Source organism: Perognathus longimembris, chromosome 19, assembly GCF_023159225.1.
Source record: "Perognathus longimembris pacificus isolate PPM17 chromosome 19, ASM2315922v1, whole genome shotgun sequence".
In the NCBI taxonomy this organism is placed as follows: domain Eukaryota; kingdom Metazoa; phylum Chordata; class Mammalia; order Rodentia; family Heteromyidae; genus Perognathus; species Perognathus longimembris.
In genome coordinates this window covers 33868409-33891379 of record NC_063179.1, presented here as the reverse complement: position 1 = coordinate 33891379, position 22971 = coordinate 33868409, and the positions used below count along the sequence as shown (strand labels likewise).

Sequence of the window (22971 nt, the reverse complement as noted above, 5' to 3'; positions counted from 1 at the left end):
GTATGCCATTGGCTCCCAGCCTTAATAAACTAATTTTTTTACATACATATGTATCTGCGAAACTTTCGCCATAATGGAGATAGTGAATGTTATGCGTCACTCCCCAAAGGTTCCTTTTGATTTCCTTCCATCCAGCCCCTCTGGACAGCCCCAAACAACATTGATCTGGTGTCAATGGATCAATTCTATTATGTTGGACAATTGTTTTCATAAATTCCTGAATTCCCTTGGTAAATTTTTGTTTAGAAGTTTTGCATCTATATTTGTGAGAAATTTCGGTGTCTAATTTTCTTACAATGTCTTCTGTTGAATGAGATGGAAAATGATCCTTCACAGGTGAAACTTAAAAGGCCTTTTACAGTTTGCCTGTTTCACGTAGACTCACACACAGATACACACACACTCACTCTCATGGAACTGAAGGTCAATGACTTGCCTAAAAGCAGTTTAGTGATAAAAACTTGAGTGTGTTTAGAAGAAAATATAATGAAGGGAAAACAAGCATATACATTTCTTTCAATAATTGCTACTGAAAGGGAGACAGAGAGTATTTGGTAAATAGTCCTATAAAGCATATTTGTGTGTTTATGGGAATTACCTGACAGCGACAAAAAGGAATTCATGTATGTGTTTTGGGGGACTAGGGTCATTTTATAATTCTCTTTTGGAAGAGATGATACTTTGAAATAGTGGGTAATTTGCAGGCTATTATATAGGTATGTGGCATCTACTGTAGGTGACACACTAGAAAATGGTAACTCTACATTCAAAGATTAAAGTCCAGCTGAGCAAAGACATAATTTAGATGAGTTGATTACCATAGCATTTTAGTGAGACTTACTAGAATCAGAATGCTTCAAGAGAAGTAAGTAGTAATAGAAAGATATTGCAGAAGTCAGCAGCTCTCAAATTATGGTCTGGGGACCCTGGAGATCCCTATGATCTTTGCTGGGGTCAATAAGGCCAAAAGTATTTTCATAATGGAACTATTTGTCTTTATTCTCACTTTTCTCAGGATATGGTGGTATTACATGTTTCCAGAGGTTACATGATTTATAATAAGACAACAGATCAAACACAAGCAGGAGAATCCAGCTGTCATTTATTAATTAGCACAGAAATTTGATTTGGAACTATTTTACAAATGCCAATCTCATTTTTTTAGGGAGAGAGAAATTTAGTTTTCATAAAGATGTATTACCCATTTTAGCATATAATGAGTGGCTTCTTGTTTTTCTAATGATTTAATACATAAATATTTTTAAATTAATCAGTTTTAATATTGACACAGTAAATGTCAATATAAAATCTACATAAACAGAAGTTCCTTAGGAACACTTGGAAAATTTTAGAATTAGATCTGTGTGCATGCATGCATGCATATCAATGCTAAGAACTAAACCTAGGGCTTTGCACATGCTAAGTGTGTACTGTATTACTGAACTACACCTCTTGCCTTATAATATTAAAAAGTATCATAGGGTCTGAAGTAAAAAAATGTGCATGCATGTGTGCACATACATGTGCTGGTACTGGGGCTTAAACTCAAAGCCTTGTACTCGTATGTGGCTTTTTTGTTTTTTAACTAACAGCTGGCTGCTGCTGTCCCACTGGTACTTGAACCACAGATCAACTTCCACTTTTTTTGTTGGTAATTAGAAACAAGTGTCTCACAGACTTTTCTGCCTAGGCTGCCTTTGGACAAGCGTTTCAGCCCCCTAAGTGCTAGGATTACAGGAGTGAGCCACCTGCATCCACCTAAAGACAAAAAAAAATTTGAGAATTGTGTATTGTGATTAAAAATTTTGAGAAGGGAAGAGTGTGACAAGGTATTTATTTCATCAGATATTAAAACTAATACTTATTCCATGAATTACAGTAATATACTGCACATTGATGAAATTAGACACAATGTTTTAAAGTTATTTTGTGAAGAAAGAGCGAACATTGGATGAAAGGAGGAAAATTGTCTCTACTAGTTTTTGTGTAAATTAGCAAAAGTTACCTTTTCCTCTAGACACTTTAGCGCCATCTACTGGAACCTAAGTGTAGATGCATTCTAGTGTGCATGGTGTTCATAGATTTGTGCAATGTAGAACTGATTAGGGATACCTTAAGGGCCAGCCGGGAGATTCCTTGGCAGCAGTTTTCAACTAATGTGAGACCCCAAAGTTTTAGAACCAGTAGCATGAGCAAATTTGTAGAGGTGGGCTGAAACAGTGCGTTCAGACAGCAAGGATGCAACGACCGGAGAACAACATTTTTGCAAGAACAGTGGGAAATAAAATTTTAGGCAAAGTAAGGTCACACTATTGGCAACCCTTTGGAATTTAAAGCAGGCAGCAGGTAGTTGAAGTTGGTTATTGTTTTTTGTTGGTTTTGTTGGGTTTTATTGGCACGGTACTGTTCGATACAGTCTGCAAAGCTCCAAAGATCAGTGATTGGCAGGATGGATGGATGGATGGATGGTATGTGACCAGATGGTTGGGAGCAAAGTGATCCTGAGAATTAGAGGCCATGAAAGAAGGCACCACATGTTTCATATAGTTTTCCCTTTTCTTAGACTGTTGGACGAGAGTCAGGTAATAGAGACTTTTTTTTTTAGGTAATCAACATCATATCTAGACTTGAAAAATGGAATTATCAGTTATTTCTTCGAGTTTCTAAGGAGAACACTAGGATTTCTATTTTTGAAGAAAGGAGTGAGGATAAGTTTGATTTTGAAATTTTTGAGGGCACTCTTAAATTACTCTGCTGCCCTCTTCTGGATATTGCATTATTGCCCAAGTAATTGTTCCACTGCTGTTCAGTTAGTACTGGCTGAACTACTGAAGTTTAACTCGAGGAGGGGGGGGGGCAGGGCAAGGGGGAGAAAAAATAAAGAAAATAGGGAGACAAAGTCCTTGTATTAGTCAGGTTTTCCTCACTATGACAAAAATTATTGATGCAACTTAAAGCAGAGAAAGCTTATTTTGTCGTAACAGTTTAGGCCAGTGTTAGCTGGTACCATTGTTTTCAGGCCTGTCATAAGGTAGAATCTTTGTACTGGCTCGTGGCAGGCAGGAAGCTGACGGGACAGGAAAGGGTCAGAGACAGCATATACCCTTCAGAGAAACAGATTACCCTAGTAACCTACTTCCTCTAGTTAGGCCCCACATTCTAAGAGTCCACTCAGTAGGAACTCATCAATGGATGTCAAGCTTCCAACACATGACCTTTTTTAATCATACTTCATATCCAAGCCACAATGGTTCTTATCTTACTTGGTATTTGCACCTTTTGAAATTGCTGACTGACCCTTCCTTCCTTCCTTCCTTCCTTCCTTCCTTCCTTCCTTCCTTCCTTCCTTCCTTCCTTCCTTCCTTCTTTCTTCCTTCCTTCCTCCCTTCCTTCCTTCCTCCTTTCCTCCTTTTTTTCCTCTTCCTCTTTCCCCTCTCCCTTTGCCACCTTTTCTCTCATTTTGCTGCATAGCCCTGGCTGGTTTTGAACTTGTATTCCCATTTTCTTTAAAACTTTTTCCTCCTCTTATGATTTCCCTGATGCCATGTCTTGTCTTAAATCATTGTCTTTAACAAGGTCTGCTCTTGGCCATTCATTTTCATTAAACATATTCTACTTGAGTATTCTTGTTTTTTATTGTCAAAGTGATGTGCAGAGGGGTTACAGTTTCATACGTAAGGCAGTGAGTACATTTCTCATCTAACTTGTTACCTCCTCTCTCATTTTGCCCCTCCTCCCCTCTCTCCTTTTCCCTCTCCCCCCATGAGTTGTACAGTTGGTTTATACCATATAATTTTGTAAGTATTGCTGTTGCATTGGTTTGTCTTTTTATCCTTTGTCTCTCAATTTTGGTATTCCCTTTCCCTTCCCTATTTCCAATACATGTATATACAATATCCAGGGTACTAAAATCAGTTACATTGATATCAGCGGTAAAACCACGGGAAGGGAATATGAGAAAAATAGGGCATGGTTTTACGTGGCATGTTGAAAATAACTACAACAGTGAATTACTTGTTTCCATAACTTGAAGTTCATTTCTCTTAGGATCATATGTGTTCATATGGGCATAGCTGTTGAGCTGTTGTGATCTTCTGCCAGGACTATCCTAGACATGTACTAATTATTCCCTATGAGGGAAACCATAGAGTCCATGTTTCTTTGAGTCTGGATCACTTCACTTAGTATGATATTTTTCCATCTACTTGAGTATTCTTGCACAGTTCCCCATAGCTACTCACTTTCGTGGATATTGTTACGGTTGATTTCATGATATCCATTCTTCTCAGACTCCTGTACAGAGAGTTCTGACTGAATGAGATATTAATGAAAATTTACAAAGGATTTTAGGAAAGTTTGTGTTTTCCTGACAGAGGCACAACTTGATTTTTCTTTCCTGGATACCGAGGTAGCGCCTAAAGGTAGATACCTCATGCTAAGGAGAGTAAAGTAGCTAAATCTTGGGAACATTGGTGGCATCATAAGCCTAAGTTTTCAGCCCTGGTCTGCCTACTTTTAGACTATTCTTATTTGTGAGAAAAGCATTGTTATGTAGTCATGCCATTTTTATATGCAACTGAATATTTCTGTGTACTGTAATAGCTTTCTGCCTTCATGCTCATAAGGATCTAATGCTAAGACCTAGAGTTAGACATTGGCCATTGGTCCCCGGTCTCTCGGTTCTGCTTTCATTACTGTCTCTTCAAAAACTCCTCGCTGGGACTGGGAATATGGCCTAGTGGTAAAGTGCTCACCTCGTATACACCAAGCCCTGGGTTCGACTCCTCAGCACCACATATATAGAAAAAGCCAAAAGTGGCACTGTGGCTCAAGTGGCAGAGTGCTAGCCTTGAGCAAAAAGAAGCCAGGGACAGTGTTTAGGCCCTGAGTTCAAGCCCCCTCCTGTTTTCTTTGTCATGTCTCTTTGGGTTTTGTTTTGTGTGTGTGTGTGTGTGTGTGTGTGTGTGTGTGTGTGTGTGTGTGTGTGTGTGTGTATGTTTTCCCTGACATCCACATATCAGGGAGACCACGTACCTTTGTTCTCTATGTTCTAGGCTTGTCTCACTCAGCATTATTTGTTCAAGATCTGTTCATTTCCCTGCAAATGCCATTATTTTTTATCATTTCTAATCTCTGTGTAGAATTCCATTGTGTATAGGTACCACACTTTTTGGATCCGTGCATCTGTCGTGGGGCATCTGGGTTGTTTCCATATCTTGGCTATTGTGAATTGTGCAGCGATAAACATGGATGTGCAGGTGTCCTTGTGATATCCTGAATCCTGTTGTTTGGGATAGATCCCTAGGAGTGGTATGGGTGGGTCATAGGGTATGTCTGTGCTGAGTTTTTTGAGGAACCTCCATACTGTTCTCCAGAGTGGTTGTACTAGTTTACACTCCCACCAGCAGTACAGAAGGGTTCCTCTTTCTCTTCATCCCCTCCAGCATTTGTTGTTGCCTGAGTTCAGAGTATAGGCCATTCTAACTGGAGTAAGGTGGTATCTCAGGGTTGTAAAGCGTGTATTTTTTTTAAAGCTAAGGTCTAGGCAGTAGTTTCTGGTTGTCCTTGGATGCCCTCTTTGGCTCTGTTGATATGCCCATACCAATTCTTCAAGAGTTCAAAAAGACTTCTCTTGAGCAAGCCAGTTCTTCCTCAGGTTTATTCTTTTCTTTAATTCGATTTTCTTCTGCCATGTAAACTAAATTTTTTAGTACTCATTCATGCCTTATGTTGACAACAGCATAAATACTGAACCTTTCAAAAAGTGAAATCTGAGTGAGGAAAGGGGTGAGATTGTCCAAAAAGGAAAGTACTCTTTACTTACTCTTGACTTACGTAACTATAACCGCTCTCTATATTGCCTTCGTAATAATAAAAAAGTTTTAAAAATATTTTTCACTTTAGGAAATTTCTGCCTGTTTGGTACTATTGATTAATTGAAAATCAAAGTTTTGCTCTCCTTCAGCTCTACAGGCAGCAGGTAATAACATAGTACGTGCTCACAGGTGTGGCTTCCTAAGGATCCAGTTCTCAGCATTAACTCTCACTCTGAAAGCTCTTTGCTTACATGGTAATCATTTATACTTTTGCAGGTTGATCTCAACAACTGTGGCTTTTTTTTTTTTTTTTGCTAGTCCTGGGGCTTGAACTCAGGGTATGGGCATTGTCTCTGAGCTTTTGTGCTGAAGGATAGCTAGTGCTCTACTATTTTGAGCCATAGCTTAATTTCTTGTGTTTTGGTAGTTAATTGGAGATGAGGATCTCACAGACTTTCCTGCCCAGGCTGGCTTTGAACCCAATCTTAAGTTCTCAGCCACCTGAGTGGCTAGGAGCACACAGTGCCGGCAACAGTCGTGTTTTTTAATCATACTAACAGAAAATGAAATGTTTTTATTTATTAAAAATATTCTAAGTCTGAGGTCTGGTGTTACAGCTCACAATCAAGTGTTAGTTAACTCTGTGTGTGCACATGCACACACACGCATGTGTATGTGTGTCGGTGTGGGTGTCAGTACTCAGAGCCTCGTACTGTTCCTTAGATTTTCACTCAAAGCTAGCACTCTACCACTTGAGCCATACCTTCACATCTAGCTTTTTGGTGGTTAATTGGAGATAGGAATCTCGGATTTGGGCTGGGAATGTGGCTTGGTGGTAGAATGCTTGCCAAGGATGCATGAAACCCTGGGTTCAATTCCTCAGTACCACATAAACAAAAAGTCACAAGTGGAGCTGTGGCTCAAGTGGTAGAGTGATAGCTTTGAGCAGGAAGAAGCTCAGGGGGTAGCACCCAGGCCCCAAGTTCAAGCCCCCTCACCCCCAAAAAAATCTCAGATTTGTTTGCCAGGCTGGCTTCAAACCACCCTTCTCAGATCTCAGCCTCCAGAATAGCTAGGATTACAGCCACCCAGCTCAAGAGTATTTTATAAATGAAGTCTTTGTAGGAACAGAAATGCTTTCCAGGGTAGACTTTTTCTTTTGATATGATAAAAGTATGTAATAGGTCCAATCTTTAATGCCTTTAGGCAGTAAATCTTTAGTGCCTGCTGGGCTAAATCTATCCTCTCCCTTGTGGAGAGACCAAGCCTTTCATCCCCTTATGTGTACCCCTATTCTCGACGCATATCCTCTGGCCAGTAGGAAGTAAAGCGGGAGCGAGGGTCACAGGTAGCCTCTGTCAGCATGTGGTTGCGAGAATGCCCTCCCTATACTCGCCTAGGAGGCCGGGTAAGCATGGACACCTTGGAGAAGCTTCAAGGAGCGTTCTGTTTATTCAAGGGAGGGGCAATCAGACTTGTAGCAGTAATGACGAGCGAAGGAGAGGGACTGACCAGGTGTCGAGTGAAGGAGAGGGACTGACCAGGTGCTAACGATAGGCTAATGAGCATGTCCATCACGGTGATGTCACGGAACTTCCCGCAGAGGCCGAGACCACAGTTCCCCAAGGCCCTGCGCCATGGTGGCACATGTGCTAGGTGGGGCTTGTTCAGAGCTACTCCTTCTGGACCTGGAAGGAGATGGGAGTGGCTAGCAGCCAGGAGTCCCAGGTCTTAAAGGTATAGCCATCCCCTACAAATGCCTTTAGAATAAACACAGAGAAAACACACCCAGAAAATGTCTCATTCCCTGAACTGTTAATAAACTTACGAAGGGATGGCCCCTGACACCTGGTCTGGAGTAGTGGTTCTTGACCTTCTCGTGGACACTACTTGGAATGAAGCTCAGGTTTCAAGTACAGGGGGAAGGGTGGACCAAGAGCTTCATCTTCCTGCTTATAATTGCTTGGGGGCTGTAATAACAGTGGGGAAAACAAGCCTTCCCATAGTTTAGGTGCTGGATGAATGGTTTAGGGGTTTGGGAAGAATCTCCATTGTGTGATGGTTGTGTGGTTGTCAAACCTCGTTTTCTCCACACACTATGAAAAAACTTAACATACAGTGAGAGAACTAGATTTGGACTGCAGGCTTAGGCCAAGCCATTTCACTGAATGGAGCCTGTTCAGTATTACTGAAGGTGGAACAGTCTCCAGGAAATATTGCAGTGTTGCTGTATGGATTTTTAATTGCTATAATGTGTAGTTTGAGGCACTTGTGAACCTGAATTGTGATTACTGTTGCACTCTTATATTAAGAGAGAATGTATTGCTTATTGGTCTTTATGGGTTTTTTGTTTTTATTGGTTGTGGGGCTTTAACTCAGAACTCAGGTGCTGTTGGTGAGCTTAGATAAGAATCTCATTGACTTTCCTGCTCTGGCCAGCATCAAACTGTGATCCTTGGATCTTAGCCTCCTGAGTAGCTAGGACTATAGGCATGAACCACTGACCCATACTTGGCAGATTATGTTTTCTGTTTTATTATTATTATTTTATTGCCAAAGTAATGTACAGAGGGGTTACAGTTACATACATAAGGCAGTGAGTACATTTCTTATTTTTTATCAAACTTTTTACCTCCTCCCTCATTTTTTTCTCACCTTTCCCCCTTCTCGCTTCCCTCCCCCCCGACTTGTATAGTTGTAGACTATGTTTTTAACATAGTTTTTAGAGTGTCTATTCTGAATTAAAATTGGTTATACCACTGCAGAAAGACAACCCTAAAAATAGAATCACGATATGATCTACCCTTCTACTACTTGGTATATATCCAAAGGAAATGAAATTAGCATATCAGAAATACCTGAACTCCCATGTATATTTTTTCATGATTAATCAAAACCAACAATAATCTTTATTATGCTCACTGAAAGTTAAATTTTAACCACTATTGATCTTTCATATAGACTCTTGTGACTAGAAATACTTTATCAGATATAACATGGCACCCTCCTCCCCCTCCCCTCTCCCTCCCCTCCCCCTCCCCCTCCTCTCCCCCTTCTCCTTCTCCTCCCCATCCTCCTCCTCTTCCTCCTTCCCCCCCTCCTCCTCCCCCCCTGGGATTTGAACTCGGGGCCTGGGTGCTGTCCCTGAGCTTCTTTTGCTCAAGGCTAGCGCTCTACCACTTGAGCCACATTCCCAGCCCCTGGTATTAGTATTTTTCTAAGTAATAGTTACAGAAAGCATCTCTAGAATTTTTTCTACATCCAATGTATTTTATGAGTCAAGCACTCTTGCCACTAGGCCATATTCCCAGCCCCATCCAATGTATTTTAAACAATTATAGCAACACATGCATATTCTGCTTAAAGGATGTAGAAACTTAATTTACACAGTATCAAGTAAAATTATGTTATTTGCTATGTTTTAAGAAGCTACATGTTCATAGAAGAGCTGTAATTTTGCACATAGACTATGAGTATATTGTATATGATGTCTGTGTTCTGCAGATGCTGCATATTTATTATACTTAACTAGAAATATACAAAAATGCTCCACAATGCTCCAGTAAATCCATATTTACTGAGCCTCAGTTATGGAAAACAAGGCTTTAAGTATTATAAAGGCTATTAAGCATTCCCTGGGAATGATAGAGGAACCAGCAGATCGGACATGGAGCTCCCTAGTTTTGTGGGACCCCTGGGTTCAGTGAGAGATAAAACACTGTGGCGGATGTTTGGATTTATAGGGCAGATGTCCAACACATTCCTAGGCCCAGCTGACTGACTCAGGGGTTACGTGGTGGTTCTGACAGACTGGTTGAGTGGAACCCCAAGAGAGGTAGATGGGGGAGCTTGCAGTGTGCAAGGAGAAATGGCTCTGACACTAAGCCAAAGGTTGCAGACCAGAGCCTGGGAGACTGGGCTGTCGTCACTGGCTGCACTGGCCGCTTTGATGTTCTATTCTGAAACCTTATGAAATTCACCTTTTAAATTAAATTTTACAGGAATTTAAAGCCAAATGTAGCGGTAGAAATGTCTTTTAAATTCTGGCACCTCGCGAGGTTGGATCTGTGTTTCCGAGTTTGATCATGGTGAGAAATGAGAAGACATGTGGAAGAACAGGGCTTGGCGGTGCACCGCGCAGGCCCCGCCGGGACGGGACCGGCGCAGCTGACCAGCCAGCGAGGCCCGAATCCAGAAACTGCCCAAGTGGCCTCTTGTCCTCGTGGTAAAATGACTCTTCCTTTTTCTTTATTTTCTCATTCCCTATTCCTTCTTTCTTACCAGACCTCATCTTTTTTTTTTTTTTCAACTTAAAATAGAGTTTAGTGCTATAACACAGGAGGAGGAAAAAGCATGATTATTTGTGGGAAGAACATTATTAAAAGCCCAAGTCCCAAACATGAATTATACAAAAGACAGATTATGTTACTTGAAATAAAAAAACTTAAAAGATTTCTGAATTTTGCTTTTGGGAATTATAAAATGTTATTTTATGGTAAGTGAGATGAAGTACAGTATTATCATTGTTACCACTATTTTATATACAAGATTTAAAAAATAAAAACAAAACCTCCCTTTGCAATACCTTTTCAATCTGAGCAGCATTGGGAATTTTTTTTCCCTTGTTAATAAGTACATGCATGTTCCAAGCCTATAATTTTTCTGCAACTGCTTATTTGATCCAGTTCCATAATAGAATTTTTCAGAAGATTCCTTATTTTCTGATTGGATTGTGATTTTTCACTGGAAAGTATCACAAATGCTGCTCATCTCCTAGTTAGTATTGGCTTGATTATCTGACAGATCATTCCAGCAGCCTTTAGGTTTGACATATCTTATATAACATCATCTGCATTATTATTATTATTATTATTATTATTATATAGCAGCCATTTGATAAGCAGATAGGAATATTTAAATAATCATCAGATAATCAAATCTAACATACTCTGAAGGGTAAATTAATTTAAGAAAAAAACATTACTAACACCACGACTGTACAACCAGTTTTAGAACTTTTTACAACTTTTAGTTACTAAATCTGATTTTTGTGTATAGTTTTCAAATCTTTCTTTAATGCAGTCTCTTAAACAAAAATGCGCAAGTCCAGCTTGATCAGTTTTTCAGTAGTTTTCCAGCCTTTCTTGGTTACCTAAAAAAAAAAAAAAAGGAAGAAAAGAAAGGAAAAGAAGAAGAAGAAAACAGTTCACTTAAAGAAATCTCCCTGCTGAAACTGGTTTCTTATACACCACACATGACTAGGTTATCGCCATAGGAAGAAAGTGGGCTGTTTTTTGTTCTTTCTTCATTTTCTTCCCCCTTACAGGAGCCCCTTTTGGTTTAAGGCAACGAACATTTCTCTTCCACTGTGTGTCCATTTAGCAGATGCATAATGTGTTGTAATGTTTTTCCAGGATTAATTCTTTGAAGTTGCAATCTTCGTTGCAGTCTTTCTTTGCATAGTTTTCCTTCCTTGTTCATTGCAAGATAGTATTCGCTTTCCACCCCTTTGATTGCCACAATTCCAACTGCCACTGTCCTGATTTCCATGATATCCTTGCGCCAGCTGGGGCTCTGAGCACCAGACAGCAGGAGGAGGCCTTGGAGCCCAACTCCGAAATAAGAACCGGAAAGTACCACACCTCATCTTAAATTTAATTTTTTGTTTTCTTCCCTCCATTCACATGCATTTGAGAAGAGTTAAGTTCTCCAGTGTTGGACAATAACTCCTTTTAGATACTGTAAAGTGGTTTTAAAATTCAGATTTTTTTTTTTTTTTTGGCCAGTCCTGGGCCTTGGACTCAGGGCCTGAGCACTGTCCCTGGCTTCTTCCCGCTCAAGGCTAGCACTCTGCCACTTGAGCCACAGCGCCGCTTCTGGCCGTTTTCTGTATATGTGGTGCTGGGGAATCGAACCTAGGGCCTCGTGTAACCGAGGCAGGCACTCTTGCCACTAGGCTATATCCCCAGCCCCAGATTTTTTTTTTTTTAAAGTGGAGCATGTGGCATTATATAACCAATGTCTTTACTCTTAGTTATGAAATGAAACCATTTCTCACTGGTCTAACACTGCTGAAGAAATCCTCTGAGGGTCAGGGCACCATGCTTTTTTAAGCCTTCCACTGTTAGAGATTTGGGGTTACATGATATGCATTATTTATAATTGATATGGCTGGAGAATTGGTATTGCATTGTATTTATTATATCATAGAATAGAAAACATGATGTGTTTTCCACATGTCAAAAAAAGGAATAATGGGCTGGGAATATGGCCTAGTGGTAGAGTGCTTGCCTCGTATACATGAAGCCCTGGGTTCGATTCCTCAGCACCACATATATGGAAAAAGCCAGAAGTGGTGCTGTGGCTCAAGTGGTAGAGTCTAGCCTTGAGCAAAAAGAACCAGGGACAGTGCTTAGGCCCTGAGTTCAAGCTCCATGACTGGCACCAAAACCAAACCAAAACAAAAAAGGAATGACTTATTCTTGTTCTACAGAGTGGAAATTGGAAATCAAACACCCTTTGTATTTTAAAGTGGAGTCTGCAAAACACTTTTCTTTTTAAAGTTAAAAATTCTTTAATTTTTTATTCCTGGTACCACTACCACAATTTACAGGGCAGTATACCTGATGTAATGAAAAGAAAAAGACAAAGCTACATCAGGTAGAAGACCTCAGGAATGTACATCTCCATTGCATTAATCACTAGCTGCGCTTTTTGAAGTCTGTGCTACAACACACCTGAACAAGGAGGGTTTCCTGTCGAAGCTGCAGTAACTTTTCTGACTATGGGTCACTGTTCTTTCTGCGGCAGGGTTTTACAGTTCCTCTGATGCACCTGTCTCAAAGCAACCTACAGCTTTCTCATAATTCCTTGCTCTCTCTGTGCTAAGAACTGTAGCCCCTTTTCTGTTGTTTTTAAAATCTTCTTCTACCATATCTGCCACATCCACTACCAGATCCATAACCACCACCATATGGACTGCCAGAGTTTCTTCCACCCAAACTGCGCCCCTTCATGGTCCATAATTTGATTACTGTTGTGCACAATAATTTCTAAAATCATTATAAGTTCCACCACTCCCATAGTTGCCACCATCAAAATTTTCTCCTTTATGGTAACCAGAATATCCTCCACTATCACCATAGCCATCATCTTGTTTTCCATATCTGGTCCACCTCCACCATAGCCTCCTTTACTACTCAATCTAGGACTATTGACATAGCTGCTATCATCACCTCCAAATCCATTGTGTCTACCATCACTTCCTCCATAGCTACTTCTGCTGCTACCACCTCTGCCACCAGAGCCTCCTCTTCCAGAAGATTCTACCATGTCCACAATTACCTCCACTACCTCCAAAGTCTCCCCCATGACCCATAAAGTTGCCAGACCCACCTCCATGACCTCTTTATGATCCAGCAGGCTACACTTGTTGTTTAGAAAGGGCCTATTCACTTCACAATTATGCTCATCCATAGTGTGGTATTTCTGAACAATTTTATCAAGGGCTGTATCATGATCATCAGGTTACAAAAGCAAATCCTCTTTGTTCCACTGTTTTCCATAACTTCCATGGCTTCAATCTGGGCATAATTTTCAAAGTAATCTCTCAAATTATATCATTCTGTACCTTCTTGAATAAATAACATCAACAATTTTTTCCACTGTTAGATGGGTTCCTGGCTTCACAGAATCTTCTAGAAACCACTCTGGTTCTACAACACACCCATCAACCTTGTAGGGTCTAGTACACATTGCTGTATCCACCTCTTGAACACAAGAGTAAAATCACAAAACTGAAGTCCCTTGAACATTTTCCCCCTGAGGATTTCTCATTACCACACAATCATAGTGTGCCTCATTTCTCACAATGTTCTCTTACACTATCAACCTTAGCTTCAAAGCTCAGACCACCAATAAACAGCTTTAATGAACCCAGTCAGTGATCAAATTGGAAGATTGGTATGATCTTAATTTGTTCATTTGTGGGAGGCAAGCCTGGCCTTGGAGTGTATGCCACTGGCCTACGGGACATGGTGTGACAGCACACTGCGCGCCAAGGACCCGCACACTGTGTTGTTTGCCTCAGGTCACAAGCTCCTCCACCTCAGGTATCACACCTTTCTCATTCTTGAGAAGTGAGCCAAAGAACCTGGTAAACAAGTTAACCTTTAAGTTACATTGCATTGCTAATGTGAGTAGGGCATTATAATTAGTTAAAAAAAATGTATATAGGCTGCTGTGCTTCTGCAATAGACTTGTCCCTTGAGACCTGTCTCCGGTGTCTGCATTGTGACTCTGTCACCCTCCCCCCTCCCCCCCCCGGGCCACCTCCAATGAAGGAACAACATTCATTAATTATAAAGAAAAAAATAACTCAAAAAGTAACCCTGGATCACTTATAGTATATAGATGTGGGTGTATGCATTTAGGCCTGCAGACCATTGCCTATGTGTACAAAATTGTGTATATACATGCATATGCTGTCATTGAGGAAAGAAAGGGCTGGGTGCAGCAACTTCCAGTAGCAATGAGTGCATATAGCACTCACATCTTTGATTTTATTGTTAGTTTTTGTTTTTTGCATGAATGTTTAACATTTAACATGATTATTGGTACAACTAAATCTGAATCGTTTTCCTGTTTGACCCATTTATTCTTTTGGATTAATGTGATTTCATTTTTATTTTATTTTATTTTTGCCAGTTCTGGGGCTTGGACTCAGGGCCTGAGCACTATCCCTGGCTTCTTTTTGCTCAAGGCTAGCACTCTACTACTTGAGCCACAGAGCCATTTCAGGCCTTTTCTGTTTATGTGGCGCTGAGGAATCAAACCCAGGGCTTTGTGCATGCTAGACAAATACTCTACCGTGAAGCCACATTTCCCAGCCCTATTTCATTAATTTTTTGAATTGACATAAAAACCATAAAGTTGTACATATTAATGAAGTACCACACAATTTGTGATACAAGTAGATGTTGGTTTTGAAATATAATTTTCATCAAAGAAAGAAATCAGAAGAAAAAGGCTTATCCAAGGATGGAAGCAGACAAATATACAAGTTGGGCTGAAAATAGAAACGTGTTCTAGAATGATGGTAGTTTGATAAGGGCATAGAAAATAACTCTCAGAAACTCTTACTGATCAAATCTGGAACCATATGAGCAAATACAGGATGAAATACTATAAATGAGAGAAGAGAAATCTCTTCCTAATAGGAAAATGCCAGTTAATATAGGGATAAAGGACATGAGAAAATTCACCATCTGGCAACCATCAGGCATACTAATAAAGGGAGAAAGCTAACAGCAGTGAGCTAACATCAGACATAGGATATTTATGTCATCCCAAAGTAGTGTTTCCACAGGATACTTAACATAAAGGTGTCTATTAAGTAGAAAGGAAAACTATAAAGTGATGATCACAGTAAATATATTACTAGAGCAGAGAAAAGACTGTATGCCTTTGGTGATGATGTCCCGAGCATCACTTCTGTATGTTCCAGCTAAAACTACAAGTTGAATCTAGTCGTGAGGAAGCATCAAACTCAAACGGAGAGGTTTCTATAAAATAATTACCTATCCTTAAAAAAAAAAGAACTACAGAACAGTTTTTGATTGATGTTAGTCAAAATAGAAATGACAGTAAGAATAACATGTGATTCTGCTTTTGATCTACTTGCTATGCAGACAAAAACTGGGTAGCTAGAGAAACCTGATTAGGGTTACTGGATGAAGACTATGAAAGAATTGCCCTTTTGTTATAACTTTTTGTTTATTTTTGTTGGTGTGGGGCTTGAGCTCTTTGGCTCAATATTAGTGCTCTACCATTTGAGCCACAGCACCACTTCTACTTTCTTATACCTTTATGAGTATAAATTTATTTTAAAAACAAAACTTACAATTAACTTTGTTCAAAAACTTTTATTTACTATAAAGACAAAACACCAAAATAGGTACAAATACTATAAAATTGGTTCAATGGGGTAAAAATTTTAATTAAAATATCTTGATATATTTAAAATAAACAAAGGATACATTTAAGCCAAATTTTCTTAACCCAGAGATTTTTTTCCTGTAACATTTGCTTACACAGTAAGGTGCTAATAGAAGTTAGCCCTTAAGCCCTGGAAGTCTTAGGAATCATAGTCACACAGCAAATATAATTTCATTGTGAAAGTGAACTTTGGTAGAAGAAAAATCTATAGGACACCTGAGGTAGTAGAAACTGGAATAAACAGCAGTAGACGTTATTTACATCTTGAGTACCAAATAACATTAAGAACACAAAAATAATTACACAATACAAATTTCAGTCCAGCTTTGATCCAAAGAAAATAAAGAATATCACATCACATTTGCATTGAAAAAAAACAAAAAAACCCACAATTACCAGCAAGCTGAGGGAACTGCAAACAAACTCAAACACAATGGATTTTGACATCTACAGACAATTTGAGTTTGAAATGTGGTGGGCATGGTGACTACAAAGTAATACTGATTAGCTGAGGTTCCTCAGTTTATACAGTTTACATTTCTGTCAGATACAGTATTAATCTGACCAATGATTTTCCAGTACATAAAATGGCAAGAGTACATCCTTTAAAGCTTGCACATGGGAGACTTGGAAACAGTCTTATTAGAATTGTGAAAATTCTAACTAGTTAAAAAAGAAAATAAAAGTCAAGTACAATACATTTAGAGCTACCAAACTTCACATTTCTCTTCTATTTTTAACTCTTCAAAATTGCCAATCTTCCAAAACAAAGGAATGTAAAATTTCATTAAGAAACACATTCACATAAAAAACAAACTGCTTTTTAAAAATTATATGCAATATAGATCTGTAAACTTGTCTTGTAACTTATTTTACTTCCAATTTGTGTTGTACATTTTAAATGTACTCTATATAGCTTATTTAGTTTATCCTGAGTCTTTGTGAACAACCAATTCTATTTCACACTGGCTTCTGAAGAGTTAAAATTTAAACATCTCAAAGTTGTATTTAATAGTTAATCAGTACTTGCTTTAAAAGACAAAGACACACGCACGCACACACGCATGCACACACACACACATACACACACACACACACACACAATAAGAGAGGTACCATTTTCCTTCAAGATTCCATGCATCTAAATTCAACTCCAGACTAAAGCCACTAAATAAAATCCAAGAAATTATGTAACTATAATTCAGCTGCACTTTTCTTTCTGATCATTTTTCAAGTTCAAAGCAAATTTACTGCTTAAAGTCATTAATGATTTGTATTTGAATAATTAAGTTAAATTTCCTTATCAGCCAGGCCTACTATACAGATAAAATGCATGGTCGAAGGAAAATAGTAGTTCTGGTACAGTCAGTGGTAATGGTGAATGATGTATTGTACATACAGAGTAAGACTTAAATGGTGTGAAGTTTCCTACAGTTTAGCAAGAGACACTGAAACATTAAAAAAAATTAAAATACATTTCAGTGTAATCATGCTCTTGGTTGAAAGCTACATAAAAAACCAGATGGTTTTTGATGAACTTAGATTGAACCTGCACAGTAAGGGCAGAGAGACTATTTCAAGGCAGTACATAATCATACTCCATTTTAAAACAAAATCAAACCAATATTTAAAATCTCTTGCAAAAGCAAGATACTTAATAAACCCTAGTTCACACCTTGTTCTATTGTGGTTTTTTTCTGGCTTGAAGAGAACACCTTTCCCTGAATATTAAACACATAAATAAAGGTGAAATGAAAATACAGAACCATAATTTCCAAAAACAAAACCGAAATGAATGGGCCAACAGTAAAATGCACAATGAACCACAACTGCCCCCATATTTGATATAAAAAAGGTCAACTGTGTCAGAAAGTTATTAACCTTTAAATATATACACATACATACACATGCACATACACATACGTACATATACACCTGTATATACTACATGCAGGTATACATATATACATGTACATGTATGTGTATATACACACATATATATAGATGTATATATATATATTTATATTTACTGCTACTCATAGACTGACTTAAAAGAGGCAGATACTGATTTTTACAGCCAGTGACAAAAACAAAACAAAACAAAAAACATCCCACAATGGACAACAATATAAAAAACGGAATTGCCGAACCCCCTGCTTGTGATCATTATATGAAATGGAAGAAAAACTGATACATCAAAATAGATCCTGAGCCCCTCAGCTGCTAATATTGCTGAAAAAGTGCTCCAAAAACATAATGCTTCTGTTACTTAGTCATGCAAACTTCATTGCTTTCCTGTTCATCTAGGGCCAGTTCTTTGAAAGGCACTGTTTACAGTTTTTGCACAAGTTGTGGACTTTTGCATACTGAGCTTAGGTACAGATCATGATTTGTCAATCACATACTTAGGTAAGGGTTTTCTACTGGCCTTCTTCATAGCTGCTCAGTAGCATGAAGGCCAGCAGATTATCAATGTGGTTTCCCACAGTTTTTTCTTTCTTGTTGAGCATTCTGTCTCTATGAGAGTTTATTCATATAATTGGCTACCATGTAGTACGGAAGACTGGATGCTTCAGTAGCTCTCGTGATGGAGGTCTGTCCTGAGGTTGAAGTTCTAAACAGCGCAGCGCTACATCACGTAAACCAGGAGACAGATGTGAAGGAATCGATGGAGCAGTGGTTGCACTAGCAATCTGCAAGAGAAAAAGCCAGAGTACTGATGCTTTCCATAGAGTTTAGGTGCCAAAGTTAGGAGACTTATCACATGACCCATTAGGGTATGCCTGTGCATGGTATTGAGTGTTTTCTTCTATGCTGTATCTTAATTCTCAGTATCAAACACAATGAAGAAGTAACTTTTTGATAGTAGGTAAGAATGAATGTAAATTTTAATTCACCTGTTTTCTTCTCATCATAAGACCTCTCCCTTAGTAATTTCATGAATGCTTTGAGTTAAAAAAATACAACAGGATATAAAGATAAATTCTGTGATTATATGCTAAGATGTTCAACTGATACATCTTATACATCACCAGAGGAAAAATAAAAACAAAATGACATTGTTTTTACTGTTCCCAGGTGTAATCAATGCAAACAAATTCTTGTATTTCCTTCATAGAAAAAAAAAAAAGGCGGGCTGGGGATATGGCCTAGTGGCAAGAGCCCTTGCCTCGTATACATGAAGCCCTGGGTTCAATTCCCCAGCACCACATATACAGAAAATGGCCAGAAGTGGCGCTGCGGCTCAAGTGGCAGAGTGCTAGCCTTGAGCAAAAAGAAGCCAGGGACAGTGCTCAGGCCCTGAGTCCAAGCCCCAGGACTGGCAAAAAAAAAAAAAAAAAAAAAAAAAAGCCCGCATACACACTAAAATCTAAGGCACACCTTAGATTATCTTTATATCTCTTAGAATCACTTTATATATATTGCTCTTTTCATCTATTTATCTGGTCATACTTTCTAAATTGACACCAATACATTTATATTCCTCCTATTAATTTACATGTAGTTTTAATAGTGTGAACCACTTAATTACTGCCTCACTGCTGAGTAGTCAGGTTTAGTTAGTTCAGGTTTTAGAAACTACAGTCAACAGTATAATGCATAATCCTGATCTTGGCAATTTTCTACAGATTAACTATGGGCACGGTGAGTCAAAGAGTAAGTGCATTTATATTTTTGGTAGACACTGCCTGGTTATTCTCTCAAAAAAGGTAGTATTGTATGTTATACTACCAGAAATGGGATATTTAAGTGTTGGAAAAAGCTATTTTCCTATCTATTTTTGGTGTCTCCAAAGATCTCAAACTATTTACTAGATGTAATGTTTTTGACCTCTACCTATAAATTAAAATGCAATGACATTGGTTAAAAACGGACTGTGCCAATTTGAAACTCATTTCTATTTATTTCTAGGATTTTACCAAAATTTGAAAGTAAGAATAAACTTTCAAACTGATCCTAGTCACGAGTATTTATCGAGCAACTTCTGTATAGACTTTGAAAGGAATAAAACTGAACTAGACACAAATGGATCTCAAGGAGTGTAAAAACAGAGGTAAGACAGGAACCTAATTAGGAGACAGTCAGAGGAAGTATCGGATGCAGGCATGCATCAAAGTACTAGAGAAAGAGTAGCTATCTATGGGTACTCGCTGGTGGAAGGCGTGGGCTGTGAGCCTTCATGGAAGTCAGAATTGGAACCATACAGAAAAGGGGCATGGGAAACATGAAACACGGAGCAAGAGAGTGTTAATGCAAATGACTGCGCAAGTTTTGTAAGTGTGGGGAGAAGTGAAGGAGGGCACAGCAGGTGAGGGGAGACTGGGAGCTAAGTGCTTAGGGAAGGTCCACAAGTAATTCTGTTAAAACCATAATCCAGGAAGTAAGGCTATTATTATACTCTTTTTACAAATGAGAAAATGAATGGGCGATATCTGAGTGATTCCAAGCCCATGCTTATACCCATAATCACATGCATTCAAAAGCTAATTTCTCCACCTATAGTAGAACTGCAGATAGTGGATTTGGGTGTAAAAAAGTACAGGATTTAACATACAGTGTGAAACTTAAAAATACAGAAAATAGGAAGATGGATTTAAAGGTACATACAAATCACCTTAAGTTTTTAAAGTGACACACACACACACATATATACATACATACATATAACCCATAAGCAATGATTCAGTGTTTGCTAATTCAGTGGTTTTAAAGAGTCAACAGACTGTAAACTACAAACTGCTCAGAATGGTGAGAACTGACTGCAAGCACTACCAACAATGGCAATGTTGTATAAATTTCTAGAGATTACACATGTGTTTATTTCAAGATAGAAAGAACACAGGAAAATCTGACTCTTGCTAAATTTCAGCACAAAGAAGTAAATTTTATCCCACAATTACCTTAAATATCAAAGCAAGATGATTGGAATGTTTTTCTGCATTCCAAGGTGGTTTTGCACACGCCATCTCTATAATAGCACAGCCAACACTCCACACATCACAGCTCCTACCATACTGCTGACCTCTCAGTACCTAAAATAAAGCAAAGTTAATTTGAAAATGAGTCCTTTTAAAAATGAGAAAGCCATCTTATACTATAGATTCTTTTATTTTTACTTCAGAACAAAACAAAAAGCAATGGCATAAACAGCAATTATATGGAAGGTTTTATATCTCTTTAAGAAGATTAATCATCCATGTGACACAAAAATAAACATCACAGAATTCTGACGCAGTCTCCTTGATCTTACAAAATTTGAGAGAAAAACATACAATTCTTACACTGGAAGATGAAGAGCTAGGGACACAACAGGAGGGCCGAGTACACAGGAGCAAGACTTTGTTAAACTTCCAATACTGACAAGGCTTTCCTTTGGGGGCTCACCTCCTTCAGAAAAGCAAGCCACCTGTGTGTTTTGTGTGTGTATATGTGTGCACATGCACATATGTGCCAGTACCTGGGTTTGGACTAAAGGGCTGGGGCTCTGTCCCTGAGCTTTTTTAGTAGTTTCTTGGAGATTAAGAGTCTCACAGTCTTTCCTGCCTGGGCTGTGATTCTCCGATCTCAGCCTCCTGAGTATCTAGGATTCACAGGTGTGAGCCGCAGGTGCCCAAATTGCAAGGTAAAATTTAAATATCTCTCTATTATATGTCTTTTGGGTTTACTATAAAGTACTTCACAGTTCTCTGCCAGAAGTAGCCTTTCAGCCAACCTTTTAAAACCAATCTGTTCACTGGAGGCAGGGGTCTATGGTAAGAGCACCTGCTCAACAAGTGAGAAGCACTGAACTGGAATCCCAGTATCAACAAAACAAAGTGCATCTTTCAGAGTTTTATCAAGATAGGATGGAAAAGCTAGGAATAAGGGTTTGAAATGTAGGATACTATTAAAGCCAATTTTATGGCCACAGACAATTGATAAGCACATACATATAATTTGGTACAATGTCACAGGAACTCAAAATATTTTCTTTTTCCTATTCAAAGCTACTTCTCACCTCAGGTGCCATAAATGCAATTGTCCCAAGTAACTGTCCCTGAAACTCTCCTGCGCCGGTTCCTTTAGATGCCAACCTGGCTGCTGCTCCAAAGTCTGCAATTCTCAGCCTCTGACCTGTGCTGTCAATGAGCAAATTGGCACCTGTCAACAGAAACAGCAAACAACCCTGTATGTTAAAAAGAAAAATAAGGATAGACTAAAAACCTAGTAAAATTCCACTTATGGGATAGGACAATGATGAAAGAAGTGGGGTACATGTTAAAAGTTCAGAGAAAGCCACTATCTTCTCTGTTCTCTTTATCACTGCTAAAGACACGCAGGTCACTAGTGAAGGTAATACGTATACCTCAGTCAACGTCTGAAAAGCGAGTCCTAAGACATGTGGAGATGAGGGCAGGGACATAGAGAACCTTTGAGGAGTAACTACTGAAAACCTTCAGTGTGGTGATTTTCAACAAAATCTTCCAAATTCCAATTTTACATGTCAAGACAAAGTTTTGTTGAAACACCTGGATCTAGACCAGTTTAAAGTAAACATTCATTTCATAATTAGAAGCATAATTAAAAAAATCTAATCCTTTAACATTGCTTGCTTCTAGCTAAAGAGATTGGTGACAGAAAACCAAAGTTACCCCTAGTAAAAACAAACTGAACTGCAAAAGGTTTGACAGGATTTTTTTCTTAACAGAAATTTATGGTAGCTCAATTACTTCAATAAAACCAGGAGCCAGGCACTGGTGGCTCACACCTGTAACCCTAGCTACTCAGGAGTCTGAGATTTGCGGATAGAGGTTCAAAGCCAGTCCAAGCAGGAAAGTCCATGGGACTCGTATCTCCAGTTAACCACCAGAAAACCAGAAGTGGCACTGTGGTTCAAAGTGGAAGAGCACTAGCCTTGAATGAAAAAGATCAGGGACAGCACCTAGGCCCTGAATTCAAGCCCCATGACCATCTAATAAACAAATGAGCAAACAACAATAAAACCAGGAATAGGAACTTTCAGGGAGTCAGTAACACCATGAAGTCAAGTTATGGAATTAGCAGAAACTTGGCCTTACACTTTTTGCTATCAAATAGTGGTACAACTGCAGAAAAGTCACAGGCTTTGTTGTGTCTAAAATTATAAAGGCAGATTAATACCCCTAAGGGTCTTTTTAGT

The 22971-nt window shown here is 38.8% G+C and overlaps 1 protein-coding gene and 1 pseudogene across 2 annotated transcripts in view; both read right to left on the bottom strand.

Moving 5' to 3' along the window:
- Window positions 1-12616: 12616 nt before the first annotated feature.
- Window positions 12617-13667, bottom strand: LOC125367421 (annotated as a pseudogene).
- Window positions 13668-15719: 2052 nt separating this feature from the next.
- Map3k1 (mitogen-activated protein kinase kinase kinase 1) overlaps window positions 15720-22971 on the bottom strand; it is a 64928-nt gene continuing 57676 nt past the window's right edge. For both annotated transcript variants that reach the window (XM_048368066.1, XM_048368067.1), the window contains exons 18-20: window positions 21811-21953; window positions 20714-20845; window positions 15720-18505 (exon numbers count right to left, since the gene is read on the bottom strand). In XM_048368066.1, coding sequence (XP_048224023.1) covers window positions 18356-18505; window positions 20714-20845; window positions 21811-21953 — 425 coding nt within the window. In that variant the 3' untranslated portion in view covers window positions 15720-18355. The remainder of the gene's footprint in view (window positions 18506-20713; window positions 20846-21810; window positions 21954-22971) is intronic.